This window comes from Juglans regia, chromosome 1 (genome assembly GCF_001411555.2).
Source record: "Juglans regia cultivar Chandler chromosome 1, Walnut 2.0, whole genome shotgun sequence".
Taxonomy (NCBI): domain Eukaryota; kingdom Viridiplantae; phylum Streptophyta; class Magnoliopsida; order Fagales; family Juglandaceae; genus Juglans; species Juglans regia.
In genome coordinates this window covers 21069861-21091285 of record NC_049901.1, presented here as the reverse complement: position 1 = coordinate 21091285, position 21425 = coordinate 21069861, and the positions used below count along the sequence as shown (strand labels likewise).

Genomic DNA, 21425 nt, shown 5'->3' with positions numbered 1-21425 from the left:
AAGGGTGATGCTACTTAAAAAAGGGGGCTGTAGCAACATTTAATATATATTATTTAATAGCTAAGAAAAAAGGGGATGCTAATTAGCTAAGAAAATTAGTCGTTAGGGGACTGTAGTATTATTTAATATATACTTTATTTAAATAATTTTTTATATAGATTTTTTAATATTTTAAAAAAATAAAATAAATTTAAAATATTATTAAGAAAATGTTTTCTTAATTAAAAAGTAAAAAAATATATATTGAAAAATAATTTTTTAATCACGAAGTAAAATAAAAAATTATAAAAAATATTTTTTATAATTTTTTATTTTACTTCATGATAAAAAAATTATTTTTTAATAATAATATAATTTTTTTAAAAAAATATTTAAAATGGTCATGCTACAGCCTCCGTTGGGGGCTCCCGTTGGGCTTAATATGTACTTTTTTATATTTATTTTTTTTAATTTATTTTTTATATAGATTTTTTTTACACTTTTAAATATTTTTAAAAAATATAATAAATTTAAAATATCATTAAAAAATACTTCTTTAATCAGAAAGTAAAAAAAAATATTAAATATTATTTTTTATTCTACTTCGTAATTCAAAAAGTATTTTTTAATAATATTATAATTTTTATTTTATTTTTTAAAATATTTAAAATTATTAAAAATATCTATATAAAAAAAACTAAAATAATACATAAAAAAATGCTATAGCACAACAGGAACCCAGCGGGCATGTAGCATTTTCCAAACAGAAACATGACTAACATGTGACGCCCATGTTAGTGTTTCTGTTTTTCCGCCGCAGTGTTTCTGTTTTTCTGCCGCATTCAGATTCTTTTATTCCCCTTTTGTGTGGATTCTTCCCCTGATTGTTTTGCACGGCCATTTGTGTACTGATGCAAAAGGATACATTATTGATGCAGAGCTGTTAGATTCCAGAGTTTCTGCATACATGTGACACTAATTTATTTGCTTGGTAAGCGTTATTTCAAGCTTTAATCAATCAATTCCCATCTCAACATGCTACAAGAAATTTGATTTTTAGGGACAAAACACTCTAGGGATGAATTAAATTTCATCTCAAAACATGGAAGTGATTTTTTATCCGTTCAAACTATAATTTCTAGGACGAAATATGATAGTGTCCCAAAAGAGAAACAAATTCGAGCTTAAGGTAATCGGTTCAAACAATAATGTATCTTACATTTGAATGTTGTGATCGGTGTTCGAGCAATATTTGTGGCGGGAAGTTTTATACAATTGTGGCAAAGGAGGGTTGCACCTAGTTTGAACAGAAATTTTTAGTTTGAACTGAGTTTGAAACCGTTAAATGGTATGATATTTTCCATTCAAATGTTGAGATGATAGTTCGAATTGAACTATATTTTTGGCTGGAAGTTTATATTCGATTCTGGCAGGAATGTGTGAAATCTTGTTCGAACGTAAATTTTATGTTTGAACAGTGTTATAAGCCGTTCGAAAGCTCCATATATTGGTTCGAACTGTGATGAACAAAATTGAAATAATCATTGTTATAGAAATTTTTTTAAAGACATCCAAAAAATAAAAAAATAATCATTATTTGAGTTTATTAATTTTCATTCTAAAAGAAAAAAATCTACCTATAAAGGTTTATTATTTTCAGTGGTTAATTAAAATAGATCATTTATGTCATTCCAGAAAAGTAATATAATTAATTGGAAATATAAATTATTAGTTTTTTTTATGGTAAATAACAATTTTCAAATAAAAACTTTTAATTAACCACAAAACTGATTTTTAATATCGCTAAATTATAAGAAAAAAATAAATATTTAATGAGCAAACAAGCTATATATCATAAAATAAAAACTATTCAAAAGTGACAATGTTCGAGACAAAATAAATGATGGACGTCCCCCTACATCACAAACTACGTGGATAGATTCTCGATGACCCCCTACATCACAGTAACGCATGCCTCAAGTCCTTTCAGTCAAGTAATGATGGACACAGTGATCCTCTCCATGTTCTGGATCAAAAGTGTGCAATCCTCCTCAAACAGAGATTGCATCTCCCTAGTACTAGTCCCTACAGCCTCTGTAGCAGCTCTGACATTTGTTAGTAGATGGATCACTCTCAGTGCTGCTACAACAATAATGCAAGTCTTCTGCAAGCGGCCCTCGCTCTTGTTGAAAGTCATCTTATTAAGCGGGCCGATCTGTGGGTGCATCAGCTCTGTCAAAAGCATATCACCGAAAAAAAATTTAACTAAGAGGTTAGAGATCATTAATGCATATAGTAAACTACATCCAATCAAATACCATGATTTAGATTGGTGCGGATGAGGAAGTATAGAGACGGATCAATTGGCTCTCATCATGCTATTCGTAACATTAGTTGAGCCCATTCGATGCCAAAATTTGTCTTGTGCTTTCTTGGATTGATATTGTGAAAGACAATCAAATTTAACATGCGAAAGAAGGCTCAACAATCTACTTGTTTGATGACCTTGTTACTATCATATGGAGGAGCAGAATCGTCCAGCATCTACTCATGAACCTCATCATCTACTAAAGCCTCATCCTCCATATCATCACCATCGTCTGTAGGGACAGACGGTGGTAACGCAGGGTATGCAGCTACCTCACGAGGGATGCTGAGAAACTCAATGATGCTGTCTAGTGAGAACGTAATACTGACTCCTCGAATAGAAAAAGTGAATGACTCATCATTAGCCCCCATCTCTAATAGATGGTTGACAGACTTCTCCCCTCCCAACCAAAATTGTGAAAGTCATCTAACATGATCTCTTGCTCAACCAATATAAGCCTTCCCGTATTACTAGCCTTGTTGCTAGGTTGCCCCTCCCTTCCATGCTTTCTTCCAACATATTCCATGGATTCACTCTTTAGAAACAAATAATGTTAGAATAGAAATTTAACCTATTTGAACATAAAGGGATAATGTTCGAACGAAATGAGTCCATTCGAATAGATAGATATATAGTTTGAACAATATCATCCTACAACAGTTTCCATGGCTAGGAGATACCATTCGAACTATACTTTTATCTGTTCGAACTGAGTAAAACCATTTGAACAGAGCCTAATATGTGTTCGAACATTAATGCAATGCTAGAATAGGTTACATTTATGATTGAATAGTCATCTAATGATGGGTTAATTCTTGTAGTTCGAACGAGTATTTTAGGTTTGAACTGAAAAATTTGCTATTTGGCAAAAACCATTTGAACATGTTGAAATCCATTCTAACGAACAAATGTTAGACCGTTCGAAGGAATTGTATCTGGTTTGAACTGAAAGAAGTTTCGTTTGGCAGAAACCATTCTGAAAGATTCATATATGTTCCAACCCACAGACCTCAGAGCATCAAACGGGTGGTCACACGTTTGAACACAAATAATAGGTATTTGGACATTTTAACAGCTTTAAATACGTTCGAATGTACAAACCTCAGACAACTCGAATGGGGTGAGGCACGTTTGAATTGTTTGATATGCGTTGTTTGGAAAAAAGCATTCGAGTAGTGAAAAAGTCTTTCGAATGAACAAACCTTAGCCATGAACATCCATGGCTAAGTCAACTAAGAAGAAAATAACCCACAAGCGATTCATTAAGAATCGTTGGTTTTGATCGGGAAAACTTCACAGGGAGGGAGCTCACACTTCACTTCATCATTTACACAGCCCAACACTATGTGTAGTAGCTGGAGAACACAACAAATGGGTTGGACGACATACAAAATTTTGAACCCCATTTTCAATACACAGCCAACGTTTGTCAAGCTTATTTGCTGCATATAATGAAGGGATTATAATTGTTACCTGTTAGATGGCAGCCTTAGGTCAGCTTGCAATGGAGATTGGCGGCGAACTATGGTTTTGAATGGGAAGATTGAAATACTGAATGTTTTGATGCTTCTGGTTATATATTTGTCCCAAACTGGTTCCATTTGAATGGTATTTTGTACGTTCAAACGGTTTAAATAGGATTTATATATTTCTATTCGAACGACAAATGTCCGTTCGAACGGTCGAGTCATGAAGCTTCCATAAAAAGTCATGAGGATTTATATATTTTTATCGAGGACTCAGATACATTTGAAGATGTGTACAATAAGTTCGAACTAGTTTTTTGTAAGTTAGAATGGAAAAAGTGTAATTTTAAAAGTTTGAAGAAACAATGTCCACTCAAACATGTGTGTAGTATGTTCGAACAGCTTGTGCATGGTGTACCTATCATTTTCCAGTATTAAAAAGTAAACAAACACAAATCCTAAAAAATATAAAGCAAAAAACCTAATTGGTACAAATGATAGGCACACTTTGCTGGTGTACCTATCATTTTCCATAAACTTAATTTTAGTATATTTGCTAAGGGCATGTATATACTATACTAAGTTAATCTCACTTAGTCAATTCTATACAATCATGAAAATTAAGTACATCATGTTATTATATATAAGTATTTGACTTTAGAATCTTATAGTGATTTCCAGACATACAGAAACTTGTCTAGGTGGAGCACAAAAAGTAAAATGACTTGTCCTATATGTAATAAAGATACTCAATCTGAATTGTTGATAAATGGCAGGCAATTATGTTTCATGAGACATCATCGATATTTACCTCATGATCATAGATGACTTTCAAATTGAGCGATGTTTGATGGAAAGGTTGAGCACTGGTCACCACCGTCAGAGTTGTCTGGTCAAGATATTATCACTCAGTTGACAGATGTCTCATAAAACAAATTTGGTAAGGATGCAAGAGCTCGAAAGAGGAAATGACAAGTAGTGAAGTTGAATTGGACGAAAAAAACATATCCATTGAGTTGTCATACTAGTCTACCTTGACATTACGTCATAATCTAGATGTTATGCATATTGAGAAAAATATCAACGAGAATATATTGGATACTCTTATGTCAATAGAAGGGAAGACCAAAGATACAGCTAACTCTTGTAAAGATTTAATTTTTTCTATGCAGAGTTTTTGCAACAACAAACTTTGGTCGCAAGAAATGACTTTTTGCGACCATTTTTGTGATCAAATTCGAGTTGTTGCAAAAGAATTGGTCACGAAAAGCCATTTCTCTTGTAGTTATCGATTTCCTATTTTAATATGTAGTTTGATTAATGCAATAATTGGAATTTTTTATTGTGTAGTAATTTCTGTATTTACATTTTTCTTTTAGCTATTAAGCCGAGTTTTGTGCTTAATTGTAGTATGATTTGGATTTGATTAATATTGAAGTTGTTGATCTCTCTCTCTCTCTTGGCATTTATAGTTTTTTTGCTCTAATTTTTGTAGTAGTACGTATGTAGTTCTGTCTAATCATCATCTTGAAGTTCCTTTATTGCTTCAATTATTAAGTTTCCATTTAGCTAATATGGATGCATGCATATTACTTTGGACACACGGCCATGACTAAGACTGTTCATCCGGAACCTGGAAAATCGGATTTCGGTTCTGGGTTCCAGCCCGAATCAAATACGAGCTGGAACCCAGATTGCCAAAACTCGGACCTGTCTGGTCTGGGTAGGGTTTGAAATTCGGGTATTGGGTTTGAAATTCGGGTATCGGATTTTAAACCCGGTACGTGGATTCTAGTTTATTCATCTAAAGGCCGTGCCTCCGCTTTCTATTCGTCTCTCTCTCTCTCTCTCTCTCTCTCTCTCTCTCGTGTCTAAACACTACCCCTGCTCCAGCCGAAACCCTCATTCTCTCCATCTTCTCGTTCTCCAATCGAAACCCAGAGTCCAAACCGAAACCTCTTGATGTCTCTCTTTGAAACCCCAGCTCTCAATCTCGATCTCTATCCCTCTCTCGCCCAAAGTCCAAATTGAAACCTTAGCTCTCTCTCTAACCATATCTTCTACTCTCTCTCTCTCTCTCTCTCTCTCTCTCCAAAGCCATAGCCTTCGAGTTTTTGAGGCATTTTCTCATGTTGGAGTTTCTAACACTGTATCAGAAGGCTTGAGCCAGGAAGACTTTGGGAGTGAATCGTGGGAAAGCTGTTGCTCATTTTTTTTTTTTGGAAAAAAAATATTTTTGAGGTACTTAGATGTTTTCAAAACCGATATGTGCTTTATTGATAATAATCGACACTCTAGCTTCGTTAAGCTCTAGACCCACAAACAAAGGATTTTGTTTTGATGCGGAGAGATTTGTTAGTATTTGGAAGAATTGGGTTTTAGGATGTTGTATCTTTGATTTTTCTAGATTTTTTTTTTTTTAGTATTTGGAAGAATTGGGTTTTAGGATGTTGTACCTTTGATTTTTCTAGATTTTCTTTTAAAAGAATTAGTTGTGTTTTTGGGTGGAGTGTAAAATAAAAGCAACGCATTTATGGTGAAGGGGTTTCATGTCTTAGAAAAATGAGAATCCATTTGTGTGCTTGGATTGTGGGTAATAGTTGAACATACATGTTGCAGTTGGCCAAAGTTGCGCGCTTTATGCTTGTAATTCATTGGAACTCAATACTAATGATTATATTTTTATAGTGACGAACATTTTGGGTTTCTATGTTGTTGCTTTCAAGGTTTTTGAGGATGGTGTTTCTGGAAATGCTGGTCATGGAATTTCTCAAGTCACTGGTGACATTGAAAAAGTGAAGTGCTTTATAAATATATATATATATCCTGTTATTGGCTCTGAGAATGCCTTCATATGAATCATTCATTACTTAGAAACATTTGTTAATTCTTTTAAATATTAATATTTGAATGTTCATAAGATTTTCATGTATCATTATTAATGGGTTGTTAAGATATAGGTTTCTGATTAAACAGTCCTTCATTTCGATCTGTCCTTGTTTTCAAATAATCTATTTTTTGTTGTTTATGATATTGATCATGTTCCCAGATGTCATTTTCCTCTGCAATTTGATTTGGTGGGGGGATATTGGTTCTGCTTCAAATCTTGATGGTAAGCCTTTACAAAAGCACTTTATGTTTGTTTTGAAAATTACATTAATTAGCTCCAAACTTAATTACACATTTTTGTTTAATTAATTGCAAACATCCTTAAAAAATTTTTTAGTTCTTTCTTTTGGTGCTGTTGCTAATTAAATGTCACCATGCATTGAGCAGGTGATTTTTGAGGTATGCATGCATGTCTAGCACAATTGATTTGCTACAAACAAGGGTTTGTTTGGTTCTATCCCTCCATGAGTCATTAATTAGTTGATTACTAGCCCTAATTTCTAGAAGGATTAATTATACATCATCCCTAATTTCTTGCATACACATAGTAATATTGTGGAATATTATGAGTAATTTTGCATAAACAAAGTAATATTGTTTGTGCTTTTTTTGTTTTTGCTCAAAGGTAAACACATGAAGGCAGAAGATTTCATATTGCTTAAGCCTTTTGTTTTGTTTTTCTCTCTAGGAGTCTTTTCAGTGTGGATTGAGATGGAGTTTATGGGATGTTGTGGGGTTACAAGCTATTTTATTTTTACTGATTTCCATGTCAATAATTGGTCATTGAGCTGCTTTTATATATTGTGTCTACTATCAATACTTGGTCAATCCATTTTGGAAACCTCTTCTTTTGAATATATGCATGGAGAATTTGGTGTTCCTTTCCATGGTTTGTGTTTTTCTTTGTTGAAATACATTCTTACTCTTCAGTTTGGGTGGTTGCAGAGAATATACTAGAAATTAAATGTAGCGGTTGTCTTCAGTCGGGTGGCTACATCGAATAGGCTTGAAGTTTTATTTAGTGTGATTAAATCACATGGAAGACTATGTTATAATTGATATGTAACTCATGTCTTGTAATTTTATATTTTGTAATAATGTAATATGTAGTAGATTGCATGCATTTTTGTTTTTTTATTTTTATATATTTTATTATTTTGCACAATGTTAGTATTATGCTTTTTAACAATATTACCTCTTAGAAAACAATTTCACATAATATAGGCTTTTATAAAAAAAAATTATGATTTTCAACATGGATTATTCTTGAAAAATCTTTAATATGATATCGGGTTTTTATTAAAATAAAATTATGCTTTTGAAACCAGACTTATAAAAAAAATTATGCTTTTAAAAAATTATGAAAACCAGACTTCTTAAAAAGAAAAAAAATACGGATATCTGGGTTTTAAAAAAACCTGGATTCAACCGGGTTTCGGCCCGGGTCCGACCAGTCCGGGTTTCGGCCTGGGTTCGAAATCTGGGTTCTGGCCCAATTATACCCGAATTCCCGGGACAGAACCTGGATGAACAGTCCTAGCCGTGACATTGGGTCTGGATGCTCACATATCACTTGTGTGCGTACGTGCATCCCATATGTATGTGCACGAACGAACCAGCAAGTTCAATTTATAAGTTTTAGGTTGAGCCTATATATGTTTGAATATTTTGATTGGACGAATATTATAAGTTCCAGCTGCCTGCAGCGGCCAGCACCATATTATAAGTGCTAATGACGTATATCTTGTGTGATTAATTTGTAACGATCGATATAAGTGCTCGTTTCATGTACTAGATGATCTGTAAGGCCCAGTTTCTTCATCAGTGGCCCGGACCGTGAGTGAAAATGGCCCAGCCATTTTAGTGTTTAGTAAGGGTCCCGAACGACGTCGTTTTTGTGGAGGTGAGTGTTTCTTCTTCAACTTCCGTTTCTTTCTCTCTTTTCTTTCCGCATTTCTCTGCTTCAGTTCAGTTTCTTCCGCACTCCTCTCCCTCACACGTCTCTCCTTTCTTTGTTTTCGGTTTCATTTTTATTCCTTGTTGTGGCGTTATTTTTTTGGCTTCCGAAACTCATACCCATAACTCCCCATTTCAGTTTTCACTTAAATCAATTCCTCACTTTGCAGTAGAGCACGGGTTTCCCTCTCGCATCTCTCTAGCTTTTCTGTTGGTTCTCTTCCTCTACAAACTCGGCTCTTCTCTTCCTCTTGTTTGAGTTTTCGTCTTCAGGTAAATCTCTCTCTTTTCCCTCAAGTCGATTTTTTTTCTCTCCTCTTAGTTGTTTTCGGGTTTCATGCGGTTTCCGACTCTGAATGTTTGTACATTGTGCTGCTGCTTTCTTCCCCACTCCGAAACCCCACTTGACCCTCATTCTCTTACAGTCCAGTTGGTTTCACTTCTGTCCGCTCAGTGTTTAATCTCTTTGCTGTGGTTTGGCGTTGAACTCTGTGAACGGGTAAGGAAGCCACGAACCACTCTCTTTCAGGGTGTAGTTTATGGCTTTTAATTGTTTGAGTGTGGGAAGGATTTATTCTGTTTATAATCAGAGTTGAGGGCTTAGTATTATGATGGTTTGGTTGTTGATGAAGGAGTATAAATTTTGGGATTTTTTTTGTTGAGGTGCTGTGGTATATTGTTGGGTTGACTTGGGGTGTAGGATGAGTTCTGTTTTTGTTCAGGGTTATGTTAGTTGTTCTGAGTTTTGAAATATTTGAGTTGGAGGTACGGTAAAGCATTTGGATACTCTTTTGAGTAGGTGCTGTTTTTATACTGGTGGGTTGGTATTTTTGGCCATTGAAGTAAGATTAATATTTTATTTATAAGGTTGACGTTAATCTTGGGGAATGGTTAGGATAATACCAAAGACTAGTACTTGATTCTTGAGTTGGATTTCGGGCTGTCCACTGTGTTTTTTTTTTATTCAGCGGTTGACTTAGTGTGTTAAATTGTGAGTTTTATTTAATTATTAGATGACGTTATGCCTTTTGTCTTTTAATACTCGGTGTATATTTCTTTTGTTTTATGAATAGGTGACGAGACTAATAGAGGTCATTTTCAAGGCTTAGATAATAAGCTATAAGAGTCAGGTAAGCGGGGTCCCTATGCTAGGCTTTACACGAATTATTTGAGACTGAGGTTGATTTTCTGAAAACTTTGCATATTTTTGTGGTGAAATGAGAACTTGGGAAAAACAAAACCAACCTCGGTCGTTTATTTGCATACTCATGAAATCTATACGAAAAAGAGAAAAATATGTTCTGACATGCATTGTGTAGACATGAGCTAAATTCTGTCATGTGATTTCTGAAATCTGAAAAATGAGCGATATTGTGAATATGAAAAGTTGTGCATTTATTCGAAAAGATATTCTGGCTTTTGTGTTCAGTGTGTGTAAACTGTTTGATTTTGTTTTGATACACTGTATTATTTTGATATTATATCTGAAAACCTTTGGCATGGTGTACTGGTTTTCGTATCTGACTCTATCTCTGCTTTGTTCTGCTTTGCTTTGTTATGTTCTGCTCTGTTTGGGTTGGTACTAACTTCGCTGTCTTTGAGTGCACCCACTTGGGAAACAAAGTGGTTTTATTGTGGTCTTTCTTGTGTGCACACTCGGGGCTCTGAGAAGAATAAAGGAAAGATTTCACCTCTATCTCTGCCTGGGTTGGCCACTGGGGTTAGCACAACCCTACCACGGGGGTGAAACATGGTCTCTGCTCTGTTTGATGCTCTGTTTGGATCTGATGATGATACTCAGTTTATATTATGCCAAAGTACTATGGGTTTTACTTATCTTAATACCATTGCTCTGTTATTTTTTGAAAATATGATCTGTTCTGCATGATAACTCTGGAAAATATTTTGTTCTGCATACTCTACTTTATGAATGCTCATGTTTGCATGCTAGCATATGATTTCTGCTTACTGAGTTGTGATAACTCACCCCCTATCATGATAATATTTTTCAGATGATATGGAGAGTCCAAATGAGGATCTGGATTAGATTGGTGAATGTGTTTAAGTTGAGGAGATGTGGTTAGAAGAAGGACTTATGATGTCCTTAGTTTTAATGTCTTTGAGTTTTAATTATATTTTCGGGTTTCGTAGGACCTATGGTTTTATCAGTTTGGTATGTTATTATTATTGGGAGATTGTGGACCCTTTTGATATTTTTTTATGATTGCATTAAAGATTGTGTGGAGTTTGTAATGAGATTATTGAGAAGATACGAGATTGATTTCATTTATGAAGTTTTTTTGGAGATTTTTCTTTGGATGTGTTGGGAGACATGTTTATGAGTGACAGGTAGTAATTCTCCAAGCCACCCGAGTTTGGGGCGTTACATTTGGTATCAGAGCCAGGTTTGAATTCTGCATACTATAAATCTTGGAGGTTTAGATTTCTGTGGGTTCATAGAAGATTTTAGAGTATAGATAGTGATTAAGAAGTCATTTTCAGATTTATTATGATAGTAAAGCGAACTATAGGATTGAATATTGTTGATGTGGAAAGTCTTAGAATTCGCAGGCTTTAGGAATAGCCATGAGGTGTGGTATTTCACAGGTCTATGAACTAAGTTCATGTTGATTAAGGTTTAGTGTAATAATGAAGCCTTCTTAAGTAGTTAAATGGGTTTAAGTATTAATTTTTGGAAATTGACTATTACTACGGTTATATGTATTTTTCTATTCTCCGTTATGAGTATTCTTATAGTTTTGAATTATAATATATACGTTTTGTTTTTACAAATACCACTAAATTTTCTATGTTCTTATAAACTCTATTTTTTGAAGCGTTGATTAAAAATTCAAGTTAATTTGTCAGGATGCCACCTCGTCGTAGAGAACGAAGCATGTCGGATCTGAATGCGAACGAGAACGAAAGGGAAGCAAACCCGAGTGCTTCCGACGTATTACGAGCAGCTGCACATCAATTAGTTGATGACCTTGTGCAGAATCCCGTGGGTCGCCAGCGTAATTTCAATGAAGGGGGTTGTATTGTTGAGCAATTCAATCGAATGCACCCTCCTTTATTTGATGGGAGAGGCGATCCAACTTTGGCGGAGGATTGGATTCAGGACATTGAGGAGATTTTGCGAGTCCTAACCTGTACTGAGGAGCAAAAGGTGGCATACGCCACATTCAAGCTTACTGGGGATGCGAAGAGGTGGTGGATCTCTGAAAGGACCATCATAGAAGCAGAGGGGACAGAGATAATCAGTTGGCTGCACTTCAAGCAGATCTTTCTGGAGCGCTTCTTCCCGAGCTCATTCCGTGAGGACAAGGCTATGGAATTTGCCACCTTGGTTCAGGGAACTATGACGGTACATCAGTATGCTGCTAGGTTTACTGAGTTATCCCGTTTTGCCACTTATTTGATTCCCGATGAGGAAATGAAGGCACGCAAATTTGAGCAAGGACTGAATGAGAAACTGTATGTGCGTGTGGTGGGTTTCCAGATTCGGAACTTCTCAGAGTTGGTGAATATAGCAACAGTTTTTGAAAGAACCCTTCAAAGAAGTGCTGCGTTGCACGAACAGAGGAAAAGGACTACTCCTACTGGGTACCAGTCTGGCATGGACCAGGGACCATGGAAAAGGAGGAGTGAAGGTAGTAGTTCAGGACAAAGGCCGGTTCAGAGTAATCAACAGCCCTACCAGTGTAGGACATGCAATCAAGTGCACTCCAGAGAGTGCAGAAAAGGGGTGGGATTGTGTTTTCGTTGTGGCAAATCAGGACACTACATCAGGGATTGCCCAATGCAAAATAGGAGCAACCAGATGTTCATACTGCCACCTCAGAGGAATGAAGCATCAGCCCGGGGCAGCAATCAACGTCCTACTGCGCCTGCTCGAGTTTTTGCACTGACACCTGGAGAGGTTGAGGGTAGGAATGACGTGATCACTGGTATGACTCTTTTGTTTTGCTTTAAGGATTTTTATTTTCTATTATTTCTTTTGATTGGTTCTGGTTAAGACTTTGAATATTCTTGGATCATGGATGAGTTCGAATGTGATCACAGGTACTCTTTCTTTGTTTTCTAACAATGCTATTGTGTTATTTGACTAGGGAGCGACACATTCTTTTGTTTCCACGACGTACTCTAAATTTTGCACTTTAGATGCTGAAAGGTTGAGGAGCAGGTTAGTGGTTGCGACCCCAACAGGGAATTCTGTAGTCCGTAGTGAGATGTTACCTGGATGCCCTCTTTCTATAGAGGGAAGACTGATGCCAGCAGATTTAATAGTTTTCCACATGGTTGGGTTTTGATGTAATTTTGGGTATGGATTGGCTGGCTTCCTACCACGCCAATATTGATTGTGCTAAAAAGGAAGTGGTGTTCAGGCCCCCTAATGATGGTGAATTTTGGTTCACAGGGTCGAAAGTGAGGTTGACTCCACCCATCATTTCTGCCATTCAGGTAGGAAAACTGTTGCGTGATGGTTGTTAGGGATTCTTAGCCTGTGTGGTTGAAGCACCAAAGGAAGAGTTGAAGTTGGAACAGATACCTGTTGTGAGAGATTATCCAGAGGTCTTCCCTGAAGATTTATTGGGACTTCCACCCGAGCGGGAGGTAGAGTTTGCTATTGAGTTAATTCCAGGCACGACACCCCTTTCGAAAGCACCTTATCGCATGGCGCCGTCTGAATTAGCGGAACTCAAAGAGCAGTTGCAAGATTTGTTAGACAAGGGTTTCATCAGGCCCAGTGTTTCACCTTGGGGAGCTCCAGTTCTTTTTGTGAAGAAGAAGGATGGATCGATGAGAATGTGTATCGATTATAGGGAACTTAATCGGGTGACCATAAAGAATAAATACCCGCTACCCCGTATAGAAGATTTGTTTGATCAGCTTCAGGGTGCTCAAGTATTTTCAAAAATTGACCTTCGATCGGGTTACCATCATTTGAAGATCAGAGTTGAAGACGTGGCTAAGACGGCGTTCAGGACCCGTTATGGCCATTATGAGTTTTTGGTCATGCCTTTTGGCCTGACTAACGCCCCAACAATATTTATGGACTTGATGAATAGGGTGTTCCATGAGTTTTTGGATAAGTTTGTGGTTGTCTTTATTGATGATATACTGATATACTCCAAAAGCGCGACCGAGCATGAAGAACATTTGAAGTTGGTACTTGGGACACTCAGAGACAAGCAGCTGTTTGCTAAGTAGAAGAAGTATGAATTTTGGCTTGATTCAATCACGTTTCTGGGGCATGTAGTTTCGAAGGATGGTATTTCAGTAGACCCAGGAAAAGTGGAAGCAGTGGTTAATTGGTCGGCACCGAGGAATGTTCATGAGGTTAGAAGCTTCTTGGGATTGGCAGGGGATTACCGTCGATTCATTGATGGGTTTTCCAAGATAGCAGTTCCTCTCACTGCACTCACCAGGAAAAATAATAAGTTTGAATGGACAGCAAAGTGTGAAGAAAGCTTCCAAGAGTTGAAACAGAGATTAGTGACAGCTCCGGTGTTAACAGTTCCCACAGCTAGAGGCGGATTTGTTGTTTATAGCGATGCTTCTAGGCTTGGTTTGGGGTGTGTACTGATGCAACATGGGAAGGTTATAGCTTATGCCTCACGCCAATTGAAAGTGTATGAGCAGAATTATCCCACTCATGATCTAGAACTCGCGGCAGTTATTTTTGCACTTAAGCTTTGGAGACATTACTTGTGTGGGGAAAAGTGCGAAATTTATACGGATCACAAGAGTTTGAAGTATTTCTTTACCCAAAAAGAATTAAACATGAGGCAAAGGAGGTGGCTTGAGTTGATCAAGGATTATGATTGCACCATTAATTATCACCCAGGCAAAGCTAATGTTGTAGCCGACGCTCTAAGTAGGAAGTCAGTGGGATCGACAGTTGCAGCTATTACCACTCAGCATAGGTTGCTAATGGATTTAGAAAGTGCCGGTATCGAAGTCATTGCTAGTGATACAAATGCTTTCATGGCCAGTTTAGTGGTTCAACCTGCTTTGATAGATAGAATCAAAGCTGCTCAGAAAGTGGACTCAGAGTTGGTGAAGTTAATGGAAGGGATCGGAAACGAGGACAAACCTGATTTTTGTGTTTCCAAGGATGGAATTTTGAGGTTTAGGGGTAGAGTATGCATACATGCTGATGATGAACTAAAAAGGTTAATTCTTGAAGAGGCACACCGTTCTTTGTACACTGTTCACCCAGGGAGTACCAAGATGTATCGGGATTTGAGAGAGTCCTTTCGGTGGAATGGCATGAAAAGAGAAATTGCTAAATTTGTAGAACAATGCCTGACTTGCCAACAAGTGAAGGCGGAACATCAGAGGCCTGCAGGATTATTACAGCCACTTCAGATTCCAGAGTGGAAATGAGAACATATCTCCATGGATTTCGTGACAGGTCTACCAAGGACCGTAAGCAGGCAAGATGCTATATGGGTGATCGTGGATTGCTTAACAAAGACCGCCCATTTTGTGCCCATTAAAGTTTCTTATAAACTAGAGAAACTAGTGGAACTGTATGTACGGGAGATAGTGAGGTTGCATGGAGTACCGGTATCCATTGTGTCGGATAGAGATCCTCGTTTTACCTCTAAGTTCTGGCGAAGCTTACAAGCGGCAATGGGTACTCAGTTAAGTTTCAGTACTGCTTTTCACCCTCAGACAGATGGACAATCAGAAAGAACTATTCAGATTTTGGAAGATATATTGAGGGCATGCTTGATGGATTTCAAGGGATCTTGGATGCAACATTTACCATTGGTCGAGTTTGCTTATAATAATAGTTTCCAGGCTAGCATTGGGATGGCACCTTACGAGGTTTTGTATGGCAGGAGATGTAGATCTCCATTGTATTGGGATGAAGTAGGTGAGAGAAAACTTCTTGGGCCAGAGATTATTCAGTAGACCACATAAAATATAGATACCATTCGGGCCAGAATGAAAGCTGCTCAAAGCCGACAGAAGAGTTATGCTGATAAACGCCACCGTCAGTTAGAGTTTGAGATTGGAGATAAGGTATTCTTGAAGATTTCACCAATGAAAGGAGTTATGAGATTCGGAAAGAAGGGTAAGTTGTGCCCTAGATACATTGGACCGTTTGAGATTCTTGATCGGATTGGACCAGTGGCATAAAGGGTGGCTCTACCACCAGCGTTCTCAGGAGTGCATAATGTGTTTCATGTGTCCATGTTGAGGAAGTATATCCATGACCCCAGTCACATCATAGATCATGAACCCTTTCAGATTCAAGAAGACATGACCTACACCGAGGAACCATTACGGATTCTGGACAGGAAAGAGCAAGTGTTGCGGAATCGAACTATTTCCTTGGTTAAAGTATTGTGGAATAATCATGCTACCAATGAAGCATTATGGGAATTCGAGGAACAGATGCGAGTCAAGTATCCTCACTTGTTCGAAGAGTGTTCTTATAGCTTGTAGCGAATTCCGAGGACGGAATTCTTGTAAGGGGAGGAGGATGTAAGGCCCAGCTTCTTCATCAGCGGCCCGGACCGTGCGTGAAAATGGCCCAGCCATTTTAGTGTTTAGTAAGGGTCCCGAACGACGTCGTTTTTGTGGAGGTGATTGTTTCTTCTTCAACTTCCGTTTCTTTCTCTCTTTTCTTTCCGCATTTCTCTACTTCAGTTCAGTTTCTTCTGCACTCCTCTCTCTCGCACGTCTCTCCTTTCTTTGTTTTCGGTTTCATTTTTATTCCTTGTTGTGGTGTTATTTTTGTGGCTTCTGAAACTCATACCCATAACTCTCCATTTCAGTTTTCACTTAAATCAATTCCTCACTTTGCAGCAGAGCACAGGTTTCCCCCTCGCATCTCTCCAGCTTTTCCGTTCGTTCTCTTCCTCTACAAAATCGGCTCTTCTCTTCCTCTTGTTCGAGTTTTCGTCTTCAGGTAAATCTCTCTCTTTTCCCTCAAGTCGATTTTTTTTCTCTCCTCTTAGTTGTTTCCTAGTTTCATGCGGTTTCCGACTCTGAATGTTTGTACATTGTGCTGCTGCATTCTTCCCCACTCCGAAACCCCACTTGACGCTCATTCTCTTACAGTCCAGTTGGTTTCACTTCTGTCCGCTCAGTGTTTAATCTCCTTGCTGTGGTTTGGCATTGAACTCTGTGAACGGGTAAGGAAGCCACGAACCACTCTCTTTCATGGTGTAGTTTATGGCTTTTAATTGTTTGAGTGTGGGAAGGATTTATTCTGTTTATAATCAGAGTTGAGGGCTTAGTATTATGATGGTTTGGTTGTTGATGAAGGAGTATAAATTTCGGGATTTTTTTTGTTGAGGTGCTGTGGTATATTGTTGGGTTGACGTGGGGTGTAGGATGAGTTCTGTTTTTGTTCAGGGTTATGTTAGTTGTTCTGAGTTTTGAAATATTTGAGTTGGAGGTACGGTAAAACATTTGGATACTCTTTTGAGTAGGTGCTGTTTTTATACTGGTGGGTTGGTATTTTTGGCCATTGAAGTAAGATTAATATTTTATTTATAAGGTTGACGTTAATCTTGGGGAATGGTTAGGATAATACCAAAGACTAGTACTTGATTCTTGAGTTGGGTTTCGGGCTGTCCACTGTGTTTTTTTTTTTATTCAGCGGTTGACTTAGTGTGTTAAATTGTGGGTTTCATTTAATTATTAGATGAGGTTATGCCTTTTGTCTTTTAATACTCGGTGTATATTTCTTTTGTTTTATGAATAGGTGACGAGACTAATAGAGGTCATTTTCAAGGCTTAGATAATACGCTACAAGAGTCAGGTAAGCGGGGCTCCTATGCTAGGCTTTACACCAATTATTTGAGACTGAGGTTGATTTTCTGAAAACTTTGCATATTTTTGTGGTGAAATGAGAACTTGGGAAAAACAAAACCAACCTCGGTCGTTTATTTGCATACTCATGAAATCTATACGAAAAAGAGAAAAATATATTCTGACATGCATTGTGTAGACATGAGCTAAATTCTGTCATCTGATTTCTGAAATCTGAAAAATTATTGAGAATATGAAAAGTTGTGCATTTATTCGAAAAGATATTCTGGTTTTGTGTTCAGTGTGTGTAAACTGTTTGATTCTGTTTTGATACTCTGTATTATTTTGATAAAACATCTGAAAACCTTTGGCATGGTGTACTGGTTTTCGTATCTGACTCTGTCTCTGCTTTGCTCTGCTCTGCTCTATTATGCTCTGCTCTGTTTGGGTTGGTACCAACTTCTCTGTCTCTCAGTGCACCCACTTTGGAAACAAAGTGGTTTTATTGTAGTCTTTCCTGGTGCACACTCGGGGCTCCAAGAAGAATGAAGGAAAGATTTCACCTCTATCTCTGCCTTGTTTGGCCACCGGGGTTAGCACAACCCTACCACGGGGGTGAAACATGGTCTCTGCTCTGTTTGATGCTCTGTTTGGATCTGATGATGATACTCAGTTTATATTATGCTAAAGTACTATGGGTTTTACTTGTCTTAAAACCGTTGCTCCGTTATTTTTTGAAAATATGATCTGTTCTGCATGATAACTCTAGAAAATATTTTGTTCTGCATACTCTACTTTATAAATGTTCATGTTTGCACGCTAGCATATGATTTCTGCTTACTGAGTTGTGATAACTCACCCCCTATCATGATAATATTTTTCAGATGATATGGAGAGTCCAAATGAGGATCTGGATTAGATTGGTGAATGTGTTTAAGTTGAGGAGATGTGGTTAGAAGAAGGACTTATGATGTCCTTAGTTTTAATGTCTTTGAGTTTTAATTATATTTTCGGGTTTCGTAGGACCTATGGTTTTATCAGTTTGGTATGTTATTATTATTGGGAGATTGTGGACCCCTTTGATATTTTTTTATGATTGCATTAAAGATTGTGTGGAGTTTGTAATGAGATTATTGAGAAGATATGAGATTGATTTCATTTATGAAGTTTTTTTGGAGATTTTTCTTTGGATGTGTTGGGAGACATGTTTATGAGTAACAGGTAGTAATTCTCCAAACCACCCGGGTTTGGGCGTTACATGATCTCAATTTTGTTAAAAGAGCTAGCTAGGGTGCCAACGAGTATAGCATAATTGTGCTAATTAATGTATGCTTCAATTAATATATATATATATATATATATTACGCCAGCTTGCAATGAAGCATGAAGTAGTTATAAATAAACAATTCCTTGCAACATATAATTTCCAACGACGATCGACATCACGATCTTCAAGAAATTAAGTACTGTAGTGGCCAAACAGAATGAAATTAGAAGGAAAACCACAAGAGGAAATTATTAAACTGAATTCGGTTTAGTTGAGATCCAACCGGCCTATATGTAGAAACTAAACCGCAAATTATTCATTAATCAACGTCCTTATATATATACCGTTGTCTAGCTTATTAATTAATATATATAAATTATATCATCACTCTGGATAGGCCTCAATTATAGATGTTATAGATGGGAGCTTGATGATTTTATAACGAGGGAAGCCTCCTTCCTTCAACAATTGCTTCCATTCAAGCTCACTCCTCTCTTTCCCGCCAGTGGTGTGTGCCATCATCAACAAGTCGTACACCATGCGCGTCTCTTGAAATAAGTCATCATTATCTTTCTCGATAACAATATCAACAATTATAACCTTTCCAGTCTTTTGTGGTACTGTTTTTTTGCAATTTCTCAGAATCTTGATGCAATGTTCGTCGCTCCAATCGTGTAGAACACACTGCACCAACATTAATTTCATGTAATGATAGGGATTGCATGGATTATATCCCGGCATAAAAGGAGTTATTAGGAAACGAAAACTATTGAAAGAAACATATATATAAAAGTACTCATGTAACCTAATATTGGATCACTGAACATCAGTATACCTTCAAGAGAATTGCATTAGCATTAGGAATGGCTTCAAACATGTTCCCTCCAACATGGGAGACCCCCTCGTGCACCGGTGCTGTTGCCACAACATGTGGGAGATCGAAGTTAATACCTTTGATATGGGGATGTTGTTTGATAATCTCAGCTATCATCTCTCCCGTCCCACCCCCTACATCCACCAATGATCCGATGGAACCGAATCCGTCCTTGTATTCTGCCAGGAGCACCCCCATCATGATCTTGGTTGTACATGCCATGGCATCGTTGAAAATCTTGTTGAATTCAGGATTTCTTGCTGCAAAGTCCCACATCTCAAAGCCGTGCGCCTTCTTGAAAGCAATGCCACCTTCCTTGACGCATTGGCTCAGGAAATGCCACGGCGCCAGTTGCCACTGGTTGTTCTCCATTAACACCAGTGGCGCTAGGGTTAGCTCAGCATCATGCAAAAGCCATCTTGACGTGTGGGTAGGTCCATAGAGTACTGTCTCTCCACCGTCCGATGGATGATGTTCGGTGAAGATCTTTTTGTAGACCAGAGATCTCATTATTCTTGAAAGGTAAGGGATATCAGGAGAAGGGGAGTCAATGGCAGAGGCTATTTGGGACAAAGTAATGGGAACACTATGAGAGTGTATGATGTCAGCAAGACGGAGCTCCACTGCACATTTCAATGCCATAGAGTCTGCAAAAGCAAATAAATGTTGCCAAATTTCGGCTTGGCCTTTCAACAATGCCACTTCTTCTTTGCGTTCCATTCTTTTCTCCTGTATGGAGTATGGACACAAGTGCAAATGAAGTCGATGGTGAGTTAGTGCAATGAAAGCCTGGAACCAAGGTCTCTATTTAAAGTATGAAACGTCGGTAATGGTAGTTGATATATATACATGATAAGTGCGTTAGCATTGGAATAGGCGCATTGGATATATTAATTCATGCTTATATCCAACAACCAAACTATAATTAACCACCATGCATGTTTTTTTTATCCAACAACCAAATTACTATAACCACCATGCATGTTGTTTTTTATCCAAGAACCTCTAACCATGCCATAGTGTACAAAAAGTGTCCAATTTCTGATCTCATGCTTGGCTAGAAATTAAAATATTGTGAAAATGATGTCCAATTGCTTTCTCATAGTGATCTAGAAATCAAAATATGTAAAAACAACCTATAAATACAATGTTTGGGCTGACAACATAAAATGCAGGGACACGAGTGATTAGTTCATGAGTAATATGCAGCAGAACCAACGTCTCCTCCTCGTTGCCGCATATGCAACAGCACCAGCACCACCAAAAGGCACGAATGCCAATTTCTCTCTTACAAATGCAATTAGTTCAATACTATCTTCTTTACACTTGACTTTGGATAAAAGCAACTTGATCTTATCATCATCAGTTTCAATTCCAATGGATCCAAGGATCTCCTTCAATCACAATCCCATTCTGAGCGAATATTACAATATTTCATTGACTATACATATGAAACACCAAATTAAGGAATTAATATTCAAGAGCAGCATAATCATGTAAAAAACCATCATGTGCAAACTAGTGCCCAAAATGCTCATCTAAGAGTAGCAACAGCATTTAAGAACAAAGAAATTTAAGAGCAACATCAAGATGTTCTATTAAAATAGTGCAGCAGCAAGTAGTGCCCAAAATGCCCGTAAATGCAAACTCCTATCAATAATATATTATCTGGACACATTTTATAAATGTCACACGCAACGTAACATTGCCCTTAACATGAAAGCAACAGTCCTTGCATCATATGTCTGGCTTCCATTTCAAAATCCATTACAAGCTAGCCACACAGTCTTCATTAATGAAATTTATCAAAATCGATTACAAAATCACTAGAGCAACCTAACAAGTCCA

General features: G+C 37.3%; 1 protein-coding gene across 1 annotated transcript; it reads right to left on the bottom strand.

Moving 5' to 3' along the window:
* Positions 1–18807: 18807 nt before the first annotated feature.
* LOC108989061 (desmethylxanthohumol 6'-O-methyltransferase-like) lies at positions 18808–20371 on the bottom strand. Its single transcript, XM_018962535.2, has 2 exons — positions 19539–20371; positions 18808–19387 (listed from the first exon to the last, which is right to left on the bottom strand). Exons 1-2 carry the CDS (start codon positions 20295–20297, stop codon positions 19088–19090), a joined length of 1059 nt encoding a protein of 352 aa, XP_018818080.1. The 5' UTR covers positions 20298–20371; the 3' UTR covers positions 18808–19087.
* Between the last annotated feature and the right edge of the window lie 1054 nt (positions 20372–21425).

What these genes read in the sequence shown, in the direction of transcription:
- LOC108989061 (XM_018962535.2), bottom strand. Translation starts at nt 20,297, where the DNA reads ATGGAACGCAAAGAAGAAGTGGCATTGTTGAAAGGCCAAGCCGAAATT. An exon ending in CTAATGCAATTCTCTTGAAG is followed by an intron (nt 19,388 to 19,538) that starts GTATACTGATGT and finishes ATGTTGGTGCAG; the next exon opens with TGTGTTCTACACGATTGGAG.